The sequence below is a fragment of the Antedon bifida genome, chromosome 5 (assembly GCF_963402885.1).
Source record: "Antedon bifida chromosome 5, ecAntBifi1.1, whole genome shotgun sequence".
NCBI classification, from domain to species: domain Eukaryota; kingdom Metazoa; phylum Echinodermata; class Crinoidea; order Comatulida; family Antedonidae; genus Antedon; species Antedon bifida.
The window spans coordinates 31,416,540-31,436,386 of NC_136230.1; the positions used below are offsets into that span (position 1 = coordinate 31,416,540).

At 31.0% G+C, this 19,847-nt stretch overlaps 3 protein-coding genes across 7 annotated transcripts in view; all 3 read right to left on the reverse strand.

The window, feature by feature from the left end:
* Positions 1-12,376, reverse strand: part of LOC144843707 (protein diaphanous homolog 2-like) — a 30,921-nt gene extending 18,545 nt beyond the window's left edge. For all 4 annotated transcript variants that reach the window (XM_078700598.1, XM_078700597.1, XM_078700596.1 and 1 more), the window contains exons 1-5: positions 12,205-12,376; positions 10,079-10,270; positions 3,855-3,962; positions 3,121-3,305; positions 199-399 (exon numbers count right to left, since the gene is read on the reverse strand). In XM_078700598.1, coding sequence (XP_078556724.1) covers positions 199-399; positions 3,121-3,305; positions 3,855-3,962; positions 10,079-10,270; positions 12,205-12,240 — 722 coding nt within the window. In that variant the 5' untranslated portion in view covers positions 12,241-12,376. The remainder of the gene's footprint in view (positions 1-198; positions 400-3,120; positions 3,306-3,854; positions 3,963-10,078; positions 10,271-12,204) is intronic.
* Positions 12,377-12,666: 290 nt separating this feature from the next.
* Positions 12,667-16,446, reverse strand: LOC144842212 (exosome complex component RRP45-like). 2 transcript variants are annotated; one of them, XM_078698620.1, is made up of 10 exons: positions 16,305-16,446; positions 15,841-15,935; positions 15,511-15,630; positions 15,210-15,312; positions 14,890-15,027; positions 14,640-14,719; positions 14,342-14,474; positions 14,099-14,184; positions 13,627-13,758; positions 12,667-13,471 (listed from the first exon to the last, which is right to left on the reverse strand). In XM_078698620.1, the coding sequence occupies exons 1-10, from the start codon at positions 16,368-16,370 to the stop codon at positions 13,402-13,404; spliced, it is 1,023 nt and encodes a 340-aa protein (XP_078554746.1). In that variant the 5' UTR covers positions 16,371-16,446; the 3' UTR covers positions 12,667-13,401. The 2 variants fall into 2 exon arrangements, with proteins under 2 accessions (XP_078554746.1, XP_078554747.1); XM_078698621.1 differs by lacking the exon at positions 12,667-13,471 and having other exon boundaries at positions 13,627-13,732; positions 14,088-14,184.
* A 289-nt stretch (positions 16,447-16,735) lies between these two features.
* On the reverse strand, positions 16,736-19,805 carry LOC144842037 (V-type proton ATPase 16 kDa proteolipid subunit c). Its single transcript, XM_078698376.1, has 3 exons — positions 19,610-19,805; positions 18,699-18,888; positions 16,736-18,025 (listed from the first exon to the last, which is right to left on the reverse strand). Exons 1-3 carry the CDS (start codon positions 19,683-19,685, stop codon positions 17,821-17,823), a joined length of 471 nt encoding a protein of 156 aa, XP_078554502.1. The 5' UTR covers positions 19,686-19,805; the 3' UTR covers positions 16,736-17,820.
* Positions 19,806-19,847: the final 42 nt, after the last annotated feature.

A 19,847-nucleotide genomic window follows, 5' to 3' on the forward strand; every position in this document is an offset into this window, starting at 1 on the left:
GAGATAATTACACATGTGTTGTACACTTTTAGTTTAGTAATGATTAATTGACAAAATAATGATTTGAACCTACACTCACTGGTTCCACAATCTCAACTGCATTTCTTAGTGAATCAAAACTAATTATATATTGATGATAATCAGTGTAAAGCAGAGCATTTGACTGTAAAATTGATGTTAATTGTGATTTGAACCTACCCATCAGGAACAAGACAAACCGGTGCCATAACTTTAACCGCATCTGTCATTAAATTCTCGTGCCTTGGGTTGAGGCAGCTGGCGACATCAACAAGCACCCGGTCATTTTTAAACACGGTGCTGATACCGAACGAATTGTTCATAAAAGCTTTGAGTCCCTTGATGCATTCATGCTTACAGTCTATGGACTTGTGTGATGTCCTGAAAATAAAAATGTTACAGAATTTGATAAAAATCATATAATCAATTAGATATACAGTACTGCAAAACATTGGTTTGGTACCACTACATAGTAACATTATGTTTTTAATTGTAATTTTGTTCTATGTATGATGTAATTGTGAATGTTTTACCATATTTTCTGTCGAGGAAAACAATTTTTCCATGTACACTTTTTATATATGGAACAATCAAGATTTGATTTGATTTTTGTATATTAATTATGGACTATAAAATAGAACAACAAATTGATAAAATCTTCTATAATTTAAATTAGGTGTTATAGCACCAACATGTTCTGCTACTTATAGTTTGTTCAATAAACAGAACAAGGAAATATATATATATATAGAAGAAGACAATAGATAGCATTTATACACACTACTGTATTCTTATTATAGGGTTGACAATCGGTATTTTTCTAATAATTTCATTATTTATAGTACATATACTTAGACCTGAATTACAGTGCCTTTTGTATATAATCTATTTGTAGATTGTTATTTGCGCATAATGCTATTGATACCAAAACGTTTTATATTATTGACAGACATTTAATTGATTGATCATTTTATTTCAGAATAAAAATTCCAAACAAACAATAGAAAACAGAAAATCATGCTAAAATAGGATTTTTTCCCATTTAGTGAAGAGATTTGAAGATCGTAACAGATTCGTTTAAAGAATTTAATTAATAGTTTTATGGATTTTAGGCAATATTATTCTAATATAAAGTATACAGGTATATGTTCAGAGGTTAAATCATGTGTGTGTGAAGTCTAAGTTAAAATTACGAGGTCAACATAACAATATTCATCATTCATATTATTCAAATATTGAGTTTGTTATTTTTATGACAAAGTTCATCAGTACAAGGTAAAACATTATTCACATCAACAGATCATGAAATTGTCACCAATTATTGTCATCAACCAATCATGAAATTGTCACCAAGACAATAAATTATTTCAATGCATTGTTTACAAATTAATAGAGTGAGAGACAAAAACAATACACATCTAGTGAAGCATATTATAGGCTATGATACATGTAGTATTAAACTGTTATTGCTTCAATGGCCTGAATGCTGTGACCTCTGGCAGTACACAATCTGACCAGGGTTCATCCAAAATATACTACAGCCAACTCTCCCAATACTGGACTCTCAGAAAACAAGAAAAATCTTCCAATACCAGACTTTTGTTCAGGTCCAAAAGGTCCCAAATTCATTTTTATCATTAAAAACACATTCCGAATATCAGACTTTCTGGAAAACTAGGCATATTTGGACAGCCCAAGGTGTCCGGTATTGGGAGAGTTTACTTTGTATATGATATAGCTACTTGAATGAGAATACAGAATGAGGGAAATGTTTTAATTAATCAGTTTTGTACATTATTCCGATATTAACTCGATTCACGTACAACACAAAATGTAACAAATTGTTTACATGGATATCTCCTAGGATACTCCAACTGAGTTATACTTGTACACTGTAGTTTGTCACAATGTAATGTAATCACCCTGTAAAATATTTATTTAAGATAAGATATATGTGCAGACATTGCTGTGTTACTTGGGTACCATTTTGGAACTTTCATACCAATGTAACAATTCGTTAAACTTTGTATTAATTTTGTACAATGTGAATCAGGATAATAATATAATCTATTGTCAAAAGGAAAAAAAAATGCTGTTGTTCAACAAATGTATTTTTTGTATCAATTTACAGAAACCTGGGTAATGTTTAGATACACAATAATTCCTTTATACCACAAATTACAATTCTGAAATATCACTTACTCAATACCAGCCAAAAAATTAATATTCAATAAAAGCATTTAGATATACCATAAAATATATCAATGCCCTAATAACAAGCAAATTAACAGAACAAAACTGAAAAAAATAGTTTTGCTTTCACAACAAAATCAAAACTACAGTTTTGATACTAAAAATAAGGTACCGTAAGTTATTGAATTCAATTGTTTAAAAAATTGAATAACTATAATTATTAATAGTTAAAAAGCACTGCAAGATAGCCAGTATACTTATTGCTATAACATCAGTTGTTTTCATATATTATAAAGGTTATTTACAAGGAAATAATCATTTTATTAGCATGTTAAATAGCAAAGTTGAATTCTATTGACTCATAAAATACTAATATTTGTAACATTCTTTAACAGAGAATAAAATAATATTACTTTGTAAAATATGCCTACAGTATAAAAGGTAATGAAATCAATTTTTAAAATTGTAATATTTTATGTATTATATTATTTTATTAAGAAGCAAATAAATTAATGTTTTAAATTCAGTTTGGGTGAGGTGACCTACAGTATACAGGAAATCCTATACCAACGATCTAACCACATAAAAAGTCTTGACATTGGAGCTCTTGTAAAAAGCAATAAGGAATCAACTGTAGCTTGATTATTGCAATTTTCTACTACATTCTCATTGTAAAGCTCTGTCAAACTTTTACAAAGAAAGTTTTATGTTCCCAAATATGGTATGGTAGTAATATGCCCAAATATGGTAGTGATATGACATCATCATGTCCATATATGGGAACATCACATGAAGATTGATAGTGTAGACAGAGCTTTACATGAATTATGAAATTTGAACAAAGGGCCATTTTATCATTTTGTTTGTTCCCAAATAATGTGCCTTACTAGCCGTTCTACTGTTACTTACTTTGAAAAGGAACCTTCTGTGATATCAATAATCAACTGGAGACCCTTTTCACCAAACTGTTTCACCCAGCTTATCGTGTTACTCGCCAAAGCGACACGTAACGCTTTCAGGATTGGTAACAAACGGTCATAGTCTGTCGGGTTGATTTGTCGTAAGCCATCAATGAAGTCTCCTGGTGTTTGTCTCTGAAAACAAAAAGATGAATAATATTGATTGATATTCAATCTGTGCCAATTTGTTTGGTTCAGAAAAATATAGTACCGTATATCCTCTGGTATAATCCCACCCCCCTAAGAAATTGGGTCGACTTTGGGTGTTGGGACTATACCCTGGGAAAGCCTGGTTCAGGTAAAAAAATGATTGGAAAGCATTTATTATAAAAACTCATCTGAACTGGCTAGAGAGAGGGCTACATCCAGACCAAAAGTCAATAATGGGACTATAAACGGGGATATGTGTGTTTGTGAAATAAAGTAGGGGTGGCATTAGACCCGAAGTGGGATTAAACCTGAGGATATACTTTGTGTTCATGTACATCTACGTAGTAGTAGAGGGTGATTGCACAATGTAGAGAGTGGTTTGGTGTGGTGTTTAGTACATACTTTGCGGTTGGATAGTGGAAAGGTACAATTTAAAATATACTTCCAGAAGTAGAGGAGGAGACGAGAATTAATTTGATTCTGTCATTAATTTATGATGTTGTTGGAGAGTCACAAAAATTAATGAGTACAAACCCTTGTTGAACCCGTCCTTTTCATGTATTGGGCGACCATTTCTCTCTTCTGTCCCATGTCCCTACTCTTTAAAGGATCAGCCTTCTTTCCATGTATACCCATGTCCTCCTAAAAAAGAAAATGAAAAGATAATTCAGGTGATATCAAGTGTTTACTCAAAGTGGGGTCACAAGGAATTATGTACCATTATTTCAAATGGTTGTATGAATCTAAATCAGCCTCATTATAAGTTGTATTAATTGATAAACTAATTAAAATTGAATAAACAACAATTAAAATATTATTTTAAAGTCAATCGAAATAATTTTTAAATGCATCAATAATTTAGTTATAAATGATCCTTCCAAAATTGGAAAAAAAAAAATTTTAAATATTAAAATATTTCATAATTGAAAAGAATAGCAAACAGTAATATGACACCATTAGGATTATATACTTGTTTTAACAATCCATTATCCAGTCAACCGTGGAGACATTATGCTTCAACTTATTCCTGTGAGACAAATAATGGGGAACTGCTTGATGCCTAATGTGTCTGAATACTTACAAATTTCATTGAGGATAGTTGAATTTTAAATTAAATATTTACCTATAATTACTTAATAAACAATTGATAGTGAGTTATTGGTTTCATTGTTGATAGAAGGTGTGGTATTTTGGTTTGGTTTTGGTGGTGACTAAATTTTAATTTCATTCACAGCTTATTTTTGTATAGGATACATAAACCTGTGTTTTTGTGTCTTTATTCAGCATTTAGAACAACCAGGGAGTTGATTCTGCATTTCCCTGGTATAACTTACACAAGATTGTTCCACCAGATACCAGCAGTATTTATTGTATAAACACCTTCACTCTGTAGTGTTACATTAAATGTTACTTTTTTAGCCTTGTAACCAATACTTAAAAATCATGAAAAAGTACCAGCTAAAAGTTAAGGAAACCTAGTGGTAATTTTAAGGAAATAGTTATCCACGAGTAAGCAGCTGAGTAAGTCTAAATAATTACAATGTCTTAAGTGGATTCTTGTTATGAATGTAAGACGACTTAAGGAGGTACTTTGTTAACCAGCAATTACAGTAGTATAGTCTTAACTTACACTGTCTAATTGTAAACTAATATGTGACACATTCATACAAGCAATAGTCTTGACTTAAGTTCTATTTGAGTTGTTATGATGGCATACAACAATCCATACATTCAAACACGCAATTATTTCCCCCAGGAAATATACAGCTCTAATAATATGTTGGCAATATGTCTCATTTTGCATGTAGGTTTAATTGCAATATATGTTAACTGCCTGCAGTTTGGTTACCAACGGTGACATTAACTTTAAAGTCTTCCTTTTAAATGGATTCTTTTATTTATACTCAAAATATCAAATGCCAATTCTCATTGTATTTGTAAATTCGTCTTTATAATATAGAGAATACAGATATTCTATTAACATAAAAGTAGGTCATTCATTCGTGATCCTAAACGCCTTTGAAAGGCAAAGCTGCTGGCCTTTACTACAGTATCTACCAAGTCATAGTAGGTTGACCCATACTCTAATAATAGTAATACTCTTGAAAAAAACGGTAATCCCTGTCCCCTACATAGAGAATTGAATAGTTTGACCCGTGAGTTCTCATAATATTCCTGATAAAATCAACACAAACAACAATCAGGTAATCCAGTTTTAACGAACACAAGGTCTTCTGGTTTAGGATCTACAGTTCAAAATAAACTAGTTATTTTGTCCTCATGATAAACAATAATTACATAAAAATACTAAAATTAATGTACAAAGTTCATTTGTTAATATTTATTAAATGTTGGTCATTGACCACCTCTACAAATTTAGAATATTCAAATTAATTTTAGAATATCGTTATTAATTTTAGAATATCGTGATTAATTTTAGAATATTACAATTAATTTTAGATCATTGTGTTTAATTTTAGACTCATTAAGTGGTCATTATAACAACAATCTATTTTTACGATGTATTTTTGTTGATTAAAAAGCTTTTTAACATGATGTACCGCTGTTAGCAAAGGCTAGAGTAAGTTGAATGTCAATCCGCTATGACCATATAAGGAGGATAAAATGAGGAATAATCATCTATTTTATAAATAACCAATTGTTAGTATATTAGATGGCATAAACTATTGACATTTTGCGTGTAATTTTAAACAGATTTTATCCCGTAGTTTCTTCTTCCAGGTGTATGTTCTGTTTATCATATTAGTATCATAAATTTATACAGTGCTGTACTGTTTATTTAGTCAATTATTCATATTTTGGTTTTACAAGATCCAGGATATTGATATAAATCATTATTACAGAGTGATTTTGTTTTCTATAATAACCGTATCTATGAGCAATCTATCTGATCCTAATTATAATACACTCAATAAAATTTGATTGAAGCATATAATTGGTCTGATCATATCAATCGTCTTATCTTAAGTTTCAGTACTTATAATGTCAGGACTTACAGTAGTTACATTAATATTATATTTCCTCAAAGACATTACAGTATGTTGTCTGTACATTAATAGAATGTTGTCAATTCTTCCTTGTTAATAATAATATTAATCATTTCAATTTACATTATGTTACGTTTGTTATTAAAATGAAAACCGTATCTTGTAATTATTGATGCCCTATACAGTGTGTAAATGCTTATTTTGTGAGAAATTGTCTACTGTAACGTTCAGAAGAGGACACCCGCTCCCATACCAACCCCGCTTGGTGCTACTACGCACGTCGATCGCTATCCTCGTCAAATGCTAGATCCCCTAATGAATTGGCTAACTGTAAAATGGAGGCTACAAGTTCTCCTATCTAGTGTACAGTAGGCTGAATCAATATTGGAAGGCACAGTCACTGTTGACATAGCGTCTCAATCAATTTCTTCATTAGTATAACAGTATCAAATGACATTCACTGTAGTAAACACTTGCTAATTGATGATAATATGATTTCTATTCTAATACTAATATCTGACAATGGGGGTATGATCCTGATAATCTGAATTATACTGTACTACAGTACTGAGTACATACATAAATACAGTAAAATGTAAAAATAAATTAACAGCACTAAATAGATTATCTTGTTGACGACTGTACAATGGTAAAGTAAACATTATGATAACATCTACAGATATCATTCTACCGCAGTAGCACTCAAAAACTGAGCAACTGTGATAATCAAACTACTGTAGACGTGTATGTAACATGCATAGCCTCAGACTCATGTAGCAGTTGACAACTTTCTTATTGCTTACAACTTTGTTTACTGTAAATAGTGGCTATAACTTTGTTATTCCTTTTAACATTTTTCTCCTTCCATAAAACTATTGTTTCTATGTAAAAACTTTTTCGTATGATGTATATATTTACTGTTGTATGGAAAATAAAATTCATTATTACTACATTTAACTGTAAAGCTCTTGCTATACTACTTCTGTACATAACTAATTCCATAAATAGCCTCATAAAGATATTATCAACTAATATAAACATATCTCTATGATGGCGCCTACATTATTATCATTTAATACAACAAGTTTAAAACTGTCTGCAGAAGGTTGTCTGTTTTATTTACTGTATTGGTAAATCATATTTATATTTTAATATAGGGTCGAAGGTCAAAGACAGGATAGACCTTAAGCCTTTTTTTGCAGTTACTGGTTTCAACCTCTTAACAGGAACCATCCAGAAGGTATTAATATTGTCTCCACTACTATTACATACCAACTCCCTTCCTTCCTGGAATCATATGAACAAAATGATGTCATTAAAAATTATTTTAAAATAATCATAACTTACTTTCTAACTTTTTTTCTATTAATATTAATTATAGCTAATTAAAAAAAATCTAACTATATAATACTGTAGACTTTTTTCATTTGTATTTAATTATTATTAATAAAACAACAAACAATGCAAGGGGCATCTAAAGGTCCACTGGGGAAATAAACCAGATATTGAATGTTATTGTTACTTGTCTGCATTTTACTGACCATCAATTATTTTTTATTATTTTTTAAAAAAATTATTGAGTTACAGGTGGGAGATTTTACTTATAGGCTGTATATAAACCTAATAAAATACCTCAATGGTAAGAATAGTAAGTGACTCTACTTTTGCTAGCCTAATTGTTCAACTTTATTTTAATAATGGTATTATATGCACAAATAAAATATAATAAAGGAAGTTACTTTAACCCCTGGTCAGTTTGTCTTTTGTACAGTAGTTGATAGTAAGTATATTGTAGTCTTGGGTACATGAAACACTGAGGTGCCTTGTCATTGTTTTCTGTAGTGTAAGTTATATAGTAAGTAAAAATAAACAGAGCCTTTTAATATAAACCACAGGGAAATTATTTATCCATGATGACACACATGTCAAATAGGTCAAATAGAATCTCACATAAAAAAAACATGATACTATCAATTTGATTGGACTTTACTCAAAATAAAACTACACAATTGGTAGGTATTGGTAGTCTATGATCCTGGTAGGTGGGATACCTCCCATTTGAGGGCGCAGTTCGCGGACAATACCATTATTCGATGGGAATTTCTTCTTTTCTTAATTGTACTCCCATATGGAGACAGGGGCTATTGTCGGTTTATCCAGCCACGAAAGAGATATTTGCTCAAAGTAATAATTTCACATGTGTAATACTATTAGGACTTAAACCAAAACATACCATACACTACTGTACAGGTTGTAGTGCCTTGGTCTAACCAATTGAATCTATATTCAGTATTCTACATTGTATTCAGATCTACAGTGTCTGTTCTACTAAGAACTGTACTACCTGTGTCATCATAAATTGAACAATTCATGAAGGAATTAGTGTGTGGACAATAAGCTTTTGATATTGAAGGCCATGAATCTCTATCCCTGTCAGTTAGTACTGTGTTAAGTGCATCATGTGTCTGAATATGTACACATTGTCTACTTAATGAGCCAGATTACACTTTACAGTATGATGAAATTTATAGTTATACCTCACTAAGCTACTCAAATCATTATTATATTTATTCTTAAATTAATAGAAATAAATCATCATTTATAGTGAAACATATTTTAATGGGAAGTCATTTTTAAATGTTTTCTAGTCTGTTTGCCTTGCAACCTAACTGTACTGTATCACCTACTGTACAGGTTACATTAGAAATACAGTAGTCTAGTAGGGGAGTTATTTTGTACCCCTGCTTTTTTTTAATAATCCGAAGTTTGCCTATTTACCAAACGAAGTTGTTTTTTTCAAATTGTGTCCCATGAGGTTGTTTTTACCCGAGTCAGCTATTTTGGATTTATTAAATTTATACCTTTTAAAGATTTCACAGTAAACCATGATCACAGTATATCACTTTGTAATCCATGTATGTACTTACTAAGTAAAGATAGAAATATTTACAAAACTTGATTAATATTGGTATATTTACTGTACATTAGTTTTAACCATGGAGTAATATAGACTCTATGTTTTAACTGAGGACACAGAATTTATATGTTTAGTAGAGTACATCACTGTCATTTAATAGTCAGTACCACAATCATCAAAATGCCAATATTGTACAGTATTGTTGTCCTGTCTGCATCATCAGAATTCACTTCCTGTTTAGTGGTGTTATTTACACCACTCTGCGCTATATGATAACTGAACATGGCCTGTGAACACAGCAGGCATATGGTGAACAATTTACTTTATCAGCTTTAACTAGGACCAAAGAACAAATGTCACAGTTACATCATCACTACCAATTACATGACACACATAGCAACAACAACATAGAAATGTCATACCAGCATCTTTATGGTATTTTCATATATTAAAAAATTGCTGTTTCAGTGTTATGACGTGTTAAACAGTAGATGATTTTATGATGATTTTTATGACTAGTTCTTTTGACTCTGATAACAAAATATTTTTTTTATTCTTCCCTATAAATGCTATACTAGTATTTAGTATTTATACAGGTAAGCTAGGCACGAAATAGACTATTTTATTTTCGTTCTTTTTTGTAATTCAAATAGTTACTTTTGAATTAAATAGACAATTAAATCTGTGTAATCACATCACACGCTCAACACACACACATAAAATGCCCTCAAGGTGTGCGATTCACAACCCACTTTTGGTAAACCTCTACACACCAACTAAGAAGGCATCACTACAAAATCATCATCAATATTACTATTATAAATAAAACCTACCAACATGCGATCAAATGCAGCATTCACTTCCTGGTCCGTGAGGTTTTGGTAGGTGGGGGCATCAGCATCCTCCTGGACCTGAGGCATCCCTTCACCATTGGCTTCATTGTAAGCAACTATTGACACAGGCCTAGCGATTTGGATATCCCTGGGAGCTTTTGATTTGGATTTTTTATCTTTTGATGATGAAAACTGAAAAGAAAACAAATGAAAAATGTGGAATTAGGCTTTGAAGCACAAATTCCAATTTGAGGTTTAGAGAAAAGAAATCACTATTTTGTGTTGATTCAGTAAATTTTCTTATAATAATCAGCAATTTAAAAATAAATGTGTGCTAAATCCACTCATTCAATAGTTATCAATGTTAAGTTTCAAAGTGTTATTATAATAACTACAACATCATTGATATCAAAGGACATTTAGAGAATAATAGTTTTGTTGATAAATTATGATTTAAACACTATAATGATACTATAGTTTATAAGATAATTTTAAACCACATTTTTTATGGCAAACAGCCTTAATGGCTTGGATCTATTTCACATACTATTATACAAAGGTTCAGAGCATAAGAAATATTATCTAATTACTAAACCATGCATCATCAACTACTCCATCAACAAATTCACCTTGATGGTCATTACACAACTCCGCCATTACTACTGTTTTACAGTAATCATGGTTAATGTACCATAACTACATAGTAATTGTTTTTGACCTGGAAGTGATAAAAAACAAACAATTATTAAGTACCGTTTATGACAGTGCTCTACAGACTTCCCAGATTATATAAGAAGGTCCACTAAATAATTTCAGTCTCAAAATGTGCTGTTTCTTTATTTTTATTTATTTATTTATTTGAGTCACACTCGTATTCTTTCTTCTCAATTATGATATTCATTAAAATTAGGAAGTTTTTCATATTGATGACTAGTCATGCAATAGGCCTATTAGAATTAGATGCTCATTTCTCAGCTATTAGTAATGTTGTTATGTTTCTTGGTCACCAAGACAACAGATATTAAAAGTAAATCACACTTCCTTTACTACATACACTTCCTCATAATCTAAAAACATCTTTGACTTTAAAAACCAAAACTTTAAAATATCATTTAAGGAACACAACACCAATGCATTGTCCATTGAATGTATACAATGCTAGTTCAGTAGCACCCACGTATCATTAATTCCTTTTCTTGTTTCCGTTTGATTAATTAATACAATGAAGTCTTTATTATAAAAATATTTACCTGTTTTTTACCCAAAACCCTATTATTAAATAAAGCAGAACCACAATCCACATTCTTTGGAAGAGTGTTTATTTATACCTTTAATTAGATCAATATATTTACATTGGAACTATAAAATGCTTACATTATTATACTACAGTATCCTTGTTTACAGTAGAGTAATAAAATAGGAATATTAGAGTACAAAGTTTATATTTATTTACAACAAGATCCCAAGTAATTAACTTGTTTGTTAATTTGTGCAGGGCATATAATAAATAAACAGACACAGGTAAAGTACCTCAATTCAATATGATTATTTAGACCCTGGTTGTTATAAAAGACATTTTACAAACAATATTAAAACTAGGCCTAAGCTAGTGTTAAAATTAAAATCATGGTTTATGAAAGTATTATAATTGATTATTTAATAATACTAAATAGAAATTGCATGTTGCATCCATCCTCCATACTAATACTGCAGGTTCACATGATACCCTGTTCCTGTTCCTGCTGCTGCTGGACATGATGATGATCATGAGGTTGGTTAAAAAATAGAAATAGGAGAAACACGTCATTTAATTTTAAATAAAAAATTTAAATCAAAACACGATAACATAATTGTTATGAATTATTTATGACACACTCTCAAAATTGAAAATATAACAATAAACTAAAAGTGATGGCCTAGCCTAGCCCTAACTAGGCATGTCAATCAATCGGCTCAGCAGACAGACATGGCCTTCCCAACCAAGTTCATCCCGCCAGGTACAAACAATGTCTAGCGAGCTCTAGCCTTACCACCTGAACACTACGGTCTATGCTCTTCTTTGGCTAGAGTTTAGTATGAGGTACCGAGTAGCGGCCTGGGCCTATAAATTTACAAGTGTTACTTACGAAACTATGTCTTTTTGCAGGATCCTTTTTGTCCATCTTGTTTCTTATCAAACATGCAATTGTCTAAATCCAACATAAGGTATTCCAATTTATATTCCAGTATTACTCATCAATTCCATTTTTAGATGGTCGAGAAACTACTCAGCGGGAGAAAAATGGCTCTTCACCACAAAAAAACTCATCCGTTAAAAAATACACGAAAGTCGGCTGCATGCTGCCCAATCAACGTCGATCGTACCATATTGGTAGGTCGAGCATGGTCGACTTTCCAATACAGCAGCAGCAGCAGTATGCTGGATGAAAGTCTACCTGAATGTACAAATTCTTGGTAACTTAGGGGATTCTATATGATTACTTAATTCTGATTGGATGACTGGTAGTTTTGTATTTTTTTTACTCCACATGCTAAATAGTAAACTCAATGCTAAAAATACTCTGAAAAACTACACAATTGTCAATGTTATCAATTTCAGTATTTTATTTGGTATTTAAAAAAAATTCAATAACATACTAAACTTCTTCATCAACTGAGGTCAAAGTTCTTTCTATTGATGGATGAGGCACCAGAGTCTTGAAAATGGCAGCAGAAAATGTCACTTTCTTCATATCACTTCATTATCATCAACAATTTAAATATTTACAGAAAGAAACATAGATTGAACATTAAATAGAGAGATATTTATCACTGCCATATTGTAGGGCTATAACATCTATTATTATTATGTATAGAGAGATATTTATCACTGCCATATTGTAGGGCTATAACATCTATTATTATTATGTAAAGTTTATAAATACAGATGTTCGATAAGATAATCAAGTTTCATTTTTGCAAGCCATTTTTTGCCAATTCCTCAGGTCTGATAACCTTTTTGTTCCAGCTAATTGTTGTATCATATCTTGAACATTGTTTTCTAAACAAAGCAAAATACTTATCAAAGGCTGCTTTGTTTTCTTCTTCTTCTCCTTTCATTTTTTTTAATATATAAAAAAAAAATGTTATTGAGATTTTCCACTAGGATAATGAATGACTTTTTAATAATCTTTGAGTTTGACCAATTTTGATTTTTGTATTTTTTTTTTTCATATGTTTTCAGACTTCTAATAATAAATTCAAACAATTTCAAGATTCCGTGTTTTCTTTATAGCAAGGAAGACATTCTGTGTGCAGTCAAGCGTGACACTCACTAAACTTGTTCAAACTTTCTTCCATGTAGAATCTTTTTCAATTACGCCAAGTCCTGACTCCTCCAGTTGAACATGTGATCTTAAAAATAGTTAAGTAAACAACAACAACAACTCAAAATCATTTTATATGACTTAAGTTTTTTTATTTATTTTTAGTAATATTATTTTATGCATGTAATCAATTTTTTAAAGTATGAAGCAAATGAGAATTTGTTTTAATGTATTAAAGGATACACATCCATTTGACCATGAATGTCTTGGTTCAAATCCACTTTGACTCCTTTAATGTTAATACATTGTTGTGGTGCTTCCTGCTTGGTTATTAATTTCTTTATTTCCAGTGTTGCTCCATCCTTTGATTCTGACCTAAATTATAATAAATATGATTAAATACCAACAACAATCAATCAACAACACCAACCTCAACATGAGCTAACATCTAACACTAATACCAATATTAATCTAAGCACCAACTCATCTGTGTACAGACACCTAAGCAGTAACACTAACCGGAACACCGACACCAACTTAAACACTGACACCAACCTAAACACTGACACAAACTTAAACACTGACACCAACCTAAACACTGACACCAATCTAAACACTGACACCAACCTAAACACTGACACCAACCTGAACACCGACACCAACCTAAGCACCGACACCAACCTAAACACTGACACCAATCTAAGCATGAACTTACTTTAATTTGCTTGTCTGCATAAATTTCTTGATTAAATTTGTAAGTTCATCCACTTTGACAGCCGCAATCTTGGTACAATATAAAAGCTAAGTAAAATCAACAAGTCATGGTTACATTCTTGGAATAATGTACTAGATTGGGAATAAGAATGGGAAAAACCCAGCTGAATTGGTAAATTTGGCAGTGGAATATTGAAGGACCACACCCAGCACCAGTCCAGTTACACCAGTGGATCTAACTTACCTGATCTTTAGTAAGCATCATACTACCACTCATATGTATAGTACATATTTCATTATTACAATTCATTGCCACCACCATTACTCCTTCCATAACATTCTCCTCCTCGGCGCTCGGATCAACAACTATGAAATTTCTTTAAATAAAATTAATTATTTAATATTTACATAATTATAGACTTCATATTTAATTAATCTGTGTAAAGAATTGGTGTAAATACTGCAAAATTCTATTCCTGATTTAGTTTTAGAATTCATTGTACGTCAGTTACAAAAAACGATATATTGAAAGAAATACTAACCCATGATCAAAGATAGCAAAGGTGACACAAAGGGGCATGTGGTGAACACTTAATGAAACTGGGTCTTTGTCATCATAGTGCTAGAAAAGGAAAAGAATTAAAATAATTAAATAAAAAGTAAAAATATATATATATCAAATAGTAAGATGGGTTTGTAAAGTGCAGGTTTGAATCCCACCAAGAACTTCTTTTCCCCCCGACAAAAACAAAAACACCACAATTGTTATCAATATTTTGATAATTAACTTACAATTTTAACATCTTCTCCTGTAACTGTTATATCTGGTCTTTTAAAGTGAGATAATGCGGTCATGGCAGCAACGCTTACGCAATCCATTATTGCGCCCTCATAGTTCAACACATTAACATCCAATCGAATTTGCCAGACCTACAATAGAGAAGCAATAATACATAATGATATTATTATAACCAATAGTTGAATTCAGCAAAAGTGGGAATAACCACATCGTTTTTAAAGCACAATAAACTCTAATTTCAAAGACTAGACATTAATTTTGTAATTTGGTTTTAAGACTAAGTACTTAAACTAAGCACCAACAGACATGTTACCTTTTGTCCAGATATAACACACAGTGATTCCATATCTAAACATCTACAATCTTTGATACAATGTTCTAGCAGTCTGCTTAACTCAACAGCCTGTTCCGACATCCTGAAAGTAAAGTGACAACAATCATTGGTTTTATTATTACATGAAGTTTTCACATTATAATTATATTAAAAAATGTTTATATCCATGGAGGACGGATGGACACACATACGCAGCTTCAAAAGTCCTCAAGATATATCAAGGTAACTTTGTGCATAAACTGAGGCAGCATAACAAATGTTTTTAATAGTCAAACTGTACCCATATATTTGATAGCCTTGCGATGCCATTGGTGATAATTCTAAGTTGACGTAGAGAACTCCCTCTGTTGGTCTACCTGGTCTTGGCTCTCCCAATTCTGCAGATACCTGTGCAAGTACTCTATTTAAAGAAAAAATAGGATTTAAAATCATCATTCAATAAAGTTAAAGAATCTGAAATTGAAAGTAATAAAAAGCTTTTAAGTTAATCTTGTCTTCAAATTGTTGTGTGATTCAATTTTAATTCATTGCTGAATGTCATTAAATTAGTGTTTACTTTTATGCTGTTTCAATCATTTTAAGATTTCTAAAATATAATAGCTGTTTAAACCTTGTATCTCCAATAGATGCAACACATCCACCACTATCACCAACAAACATCACATTCACGTCTCTGTAATCAAACGATTTTCGTCCATCTAAACGCTGTAATAAAGAAGACAAAAATGTAAAAAAAAGTCATTAATTTAATTTTCATTTTTAAATTATATTATATTGTCAATAAACATGCTCATATACCAATATTTTTGTGTTAATTGTATAGCATTTTATTAATAAAAGATACATAGTATAAAACTTACTCCAGATAATGAAAAAAATAAATTTAATTTTGTGATAATCAAATATTTTGGGACGAATCATCCAACAGATGAATCGTAATGTATAGCAACCACGTTCGTTATGGTATCAACTTGTTATCCTGATCTGTCTGAGAGCCTAGCTACCTGGCCTAGCTAGCGACTAATAAAAAAGACTAGCGAATAGGCCTTATTGATTGCCTGATAAAACACTCACTTTTCCATTCTTCAGTCCATGTAATACAAAATCACAAGAAATCTTAGGTATGGGTACTTCTTTCATTTTCTTGGGTTTTTTTTATACGTAAAAAACACACAGTAACACATGGGTTGCTTATACAGTAACTTGAAATATATACCATATTGGTAGGTAGAGCATGGTACAACAGTACGACGTCTGGTGGTAAAGTCTACACAGGCACGCATATTCCTCGTTAACTTAGGGGGTTCTAGTCGATAACGAATCGGACTTGTCCATTCTTGAATGACAATGACATAATTATATTCGATGTATAAATATAATATACAGATCTGCATCACTTTTATGTCACTGCTTGGAAAACGCATTATATTTTTGATAAAAACTTAATGCACTGTTCACACAAATACGCATATTTCAACCACACCAAAATAAAATAGACTTCATCATTTCTGTGATCACATTTATTAATTCTTACATAATTCACCTATATATATATACTTTTCACGAAGTTGGGAAACCAATTTTACAAATGAAATTAAAACCTTTATAATGCAAAACAAAACCTGTTTAAATGAAATCTATGATCAGTAGTATTTTAAAAGACTGTATAATAATGTATAACATATATAAACCAATGAATTCTCAATAAAACTGTAAAAAAAAACTGATGTTGTCAACAGAGATTTAATATTTTACCATTGAGAATTTCCTTCTTATGGTTCTTATCAACCTTATCTGTATAACATTCAGGTATGTCCCTACATTTGTTTATATTATTAAACAAATAAATAAACATTATAGGACATGTAACAATATACAGTATCATCTCTTTATACATTTATTCCGATTAGTACAATTTCATCTATTCACACCCAGTCAGACAGGGCGATACCTATTATTAACTCACAATAGTACATCCTATAATACAATTATCTACGGGGTTCACAAACCAATGTTTATAATGGAGTAGAACATACAATACATTACTACTGGTAACATGCAACATCTCTCACATTTGCAACTTTTATCAGTTGCAACATTGGAATGTTAACTCTACAGTTTTCTAAGTTTATTTTTTTTTAGCAATCCGATTTTAATTAAGCTATTTTACAGCCATTTTTAAATGTTTTAAATAATAGTTCTTCCGTAACTTTCGATATAACAACCAATACTAATAATAAGATTAAATTGCTGTCATGAAAGGAAAGCACAACATTCTATTCATTGCAAAGTTAAAACAAGAAAAATGTAAATCAAATTTACATAATCTCACTGTGTGGTATAACCACTCATTCTGATTGGATGCTCTTTATTGCTATGTATTGTGGGTAATTATAATGTAATTAATGTTGATAATAATAATAATATAAATGCTCACAAGACCATGTGTATTGTGAACATCAAGTTATCATTACTTCTTTGCTTCTGACAATGACAGTTGCATTTCTGTTGTCTGATTGTTTACAATTTCAGAGGTTTTTCAAGACGTGGTAACAGAGCAAATAAGGATATGAATAATTACTAGGAAAAATTATTTTGTTGAGAGAATAAGGGCGACAATTAATCCATATAACCCAAGAACTTCAGCGAAAATAAGAACAAGAATCATTCCAACATAAAGTCTGGGTTGTTGAGCAGTCCCTCTAACACCGGCATCACCTACTATACCTATAGCAAAACCAGCAGCTAAGCCACTTAGACCAACACTTAGTCCAGCACCGAGATGCAAGAAACTCCTGTCAGGGAAAACAAAAAGGTAATTAAAATTGAGTGGTAGCTATCTTTTTGCTTAAAAGTCAAGATAGGTGCTTAAGATAGGTGCTTAAGTGAGGCTTATAAAAAAAAAATAATTTTTCAGGTTATTTTGAAAATGTAAAAACTGCAACAAATGTAATTTCATTAAATTTTTTTGTTAAACTGCATAAATTTGACTAATTTGAAATTGAATTAATGAAACTGATTTAAATGACACCAGCACCGGCTAAAATATATGCTAGATTAAGTGTATCTATTCAAAAAATATGAATGGGTAGGCAATTGTGCTGGTACAGTGTCAACACATGTTATCCAATGGCTGCATAATTGCCAGGATATTTGCGAAATATATCAAATTATTCATGTCAAGTAAATAATTTAGGTGTATGTAAGTTTCAAACACACTTTATGTCAATTGAAATTATAAAATGTTCACTTTTAACATCAATAATTCTTGTTATTATTTTTTATGACAAATTGTTCACATTGTATGTTTTCTACAAATCTATTTTATGTGTGTATATTTTTATATTTACAGTTTGGTTGTTTATTACAAATTGTAATGATTTTAATGTTTGTATATTTGTTCATGGAAATGAATATCTCTTTTAGAGATCAATAAAATGTTACGGGATACTGAGCACGACTACTTACTTATAAAGAGTATAGCTATTATCATCAGTAATTGAGTTAGCCACTACCACAGCAACAACTACTCCATATATAGCAATAATACCAGCCATAATAACAGGGATTACAGATTTCATGATCAGTTCAGGCCTCATCACACTCATGGCAGCAATTCCAGTACCACTCTTGGCAGTTCCATAGGCTGCTCCAAGTGCTGTAAAAAAAACACAGTCATTAATACAGGGTTTGAATATTTATTTGAGTATCCAATGTTTTGTAGTGATTCATATAGTATTAAGATTTAAGACGTTATGTTTAAATGTGATTTGATTTTTTAATCAATTATTACTATGTATTTTTGAAAATGTATTTTTCAGTCCTTGTTGAAATTGCCCTACGCGGGATGAATAAAGAATTTAAAAAATTGTGAATTAAAAATGGTAGGCAGTACGTGTATTACTGCAGTAAATAATAATTCACTTTTATTTTACTGTCAGGTTCGGCAACCAATCCTTTTTTGTCAAGATATCTTTATTTAATAATCTGTATGTAATTTGATAGTAGGCATTTACATATAAAACAAGACTGGAATTTGTCTGCTGATTATTGACTCCCAAAACAGAATCACCTACAAAATTTAAAATCATAAATTGTATCTCACCAATCAATTCCTCAAAATCAAGTGAGTTATCAACTGAGTTATCTTTTTTAAAAATTACATAATTCCAAATATAAATAAGCCTATCTAATAAAAATATACTTTAATATAATTACGTAAATATCTAGGATAAGCTAGGCCTATAGTATAAGAAAAAGGCTTGGCCAAACAATGGAGTTAATTCAAGTCAGGCCAAATGAAATGCTAGCCAGGCCGGGGGTAACGACGAATGAAAAAAATGGCTTGTATTGAGAAAGTAAAAAACAGTATACTTTACCACTAAATACCATCGCTGCTGTGGCTCCCATGATTCCGAAGAATGGAGTGTATGATGGTGGGGCTTCGTCTGCCATTTTAAAATTAATAGTCTGTTTATAACTACACAAATAATAAACTTGTTTAAATCTGAATTTCAGAAAATGGCGACTGACTACCGAAAAGACGTGTGGAAGATAAAAAGGAGGAAGGTCGGTCACAGAAAAATGACGATCATATGATTAGGTCATGTGATTTTA

Bases quoted from the DNA above. Each gene is read 5' to 3' on its own strand.
- LOC144842212 (XM_078698620.1), bottom strand. From the start codon at position 16,370: ATGAAAGAAGTACCCATACCTAAGATTTCTTGTGATTTTGTATTACAT. The intron at 15,936-16,304 runs GTGAGTGTTTTA...TCTTTATTACAG, and splicing joins ATGGACTGAAGAATGGAAAA to CGTTTAGATGGACGAAAATC. The intron at 14,185-14,341 runs GTAAGTTAGATC...GATTTTACTTAG, and splicing joins TGATGCTTACTAAAGATCAG to CTTTTATATTGTACCAAGAT.
- LOC144842037 (XM_078698376.1), bottom strand. From the start codon at position 19,685: ATGGCAGACGAAGCCCCACCATCATACACTCCATTCTTCGGAATCATG. The intron at 18,889-19,609 runs GTAAAGTATACT...TTTTTTTTACAG, and splicing joins AGCAGCGATGGTATTTAGTG to CACTTGGAGCAGCCTATGGA. The intron at 18,026-18,698 runs GTAAGTAGTCGT...TTTCCCTGACAG, and splicing joins AATAGCTATACTCTTTATAA to GAGTTTCTTGCATCTCGGTG.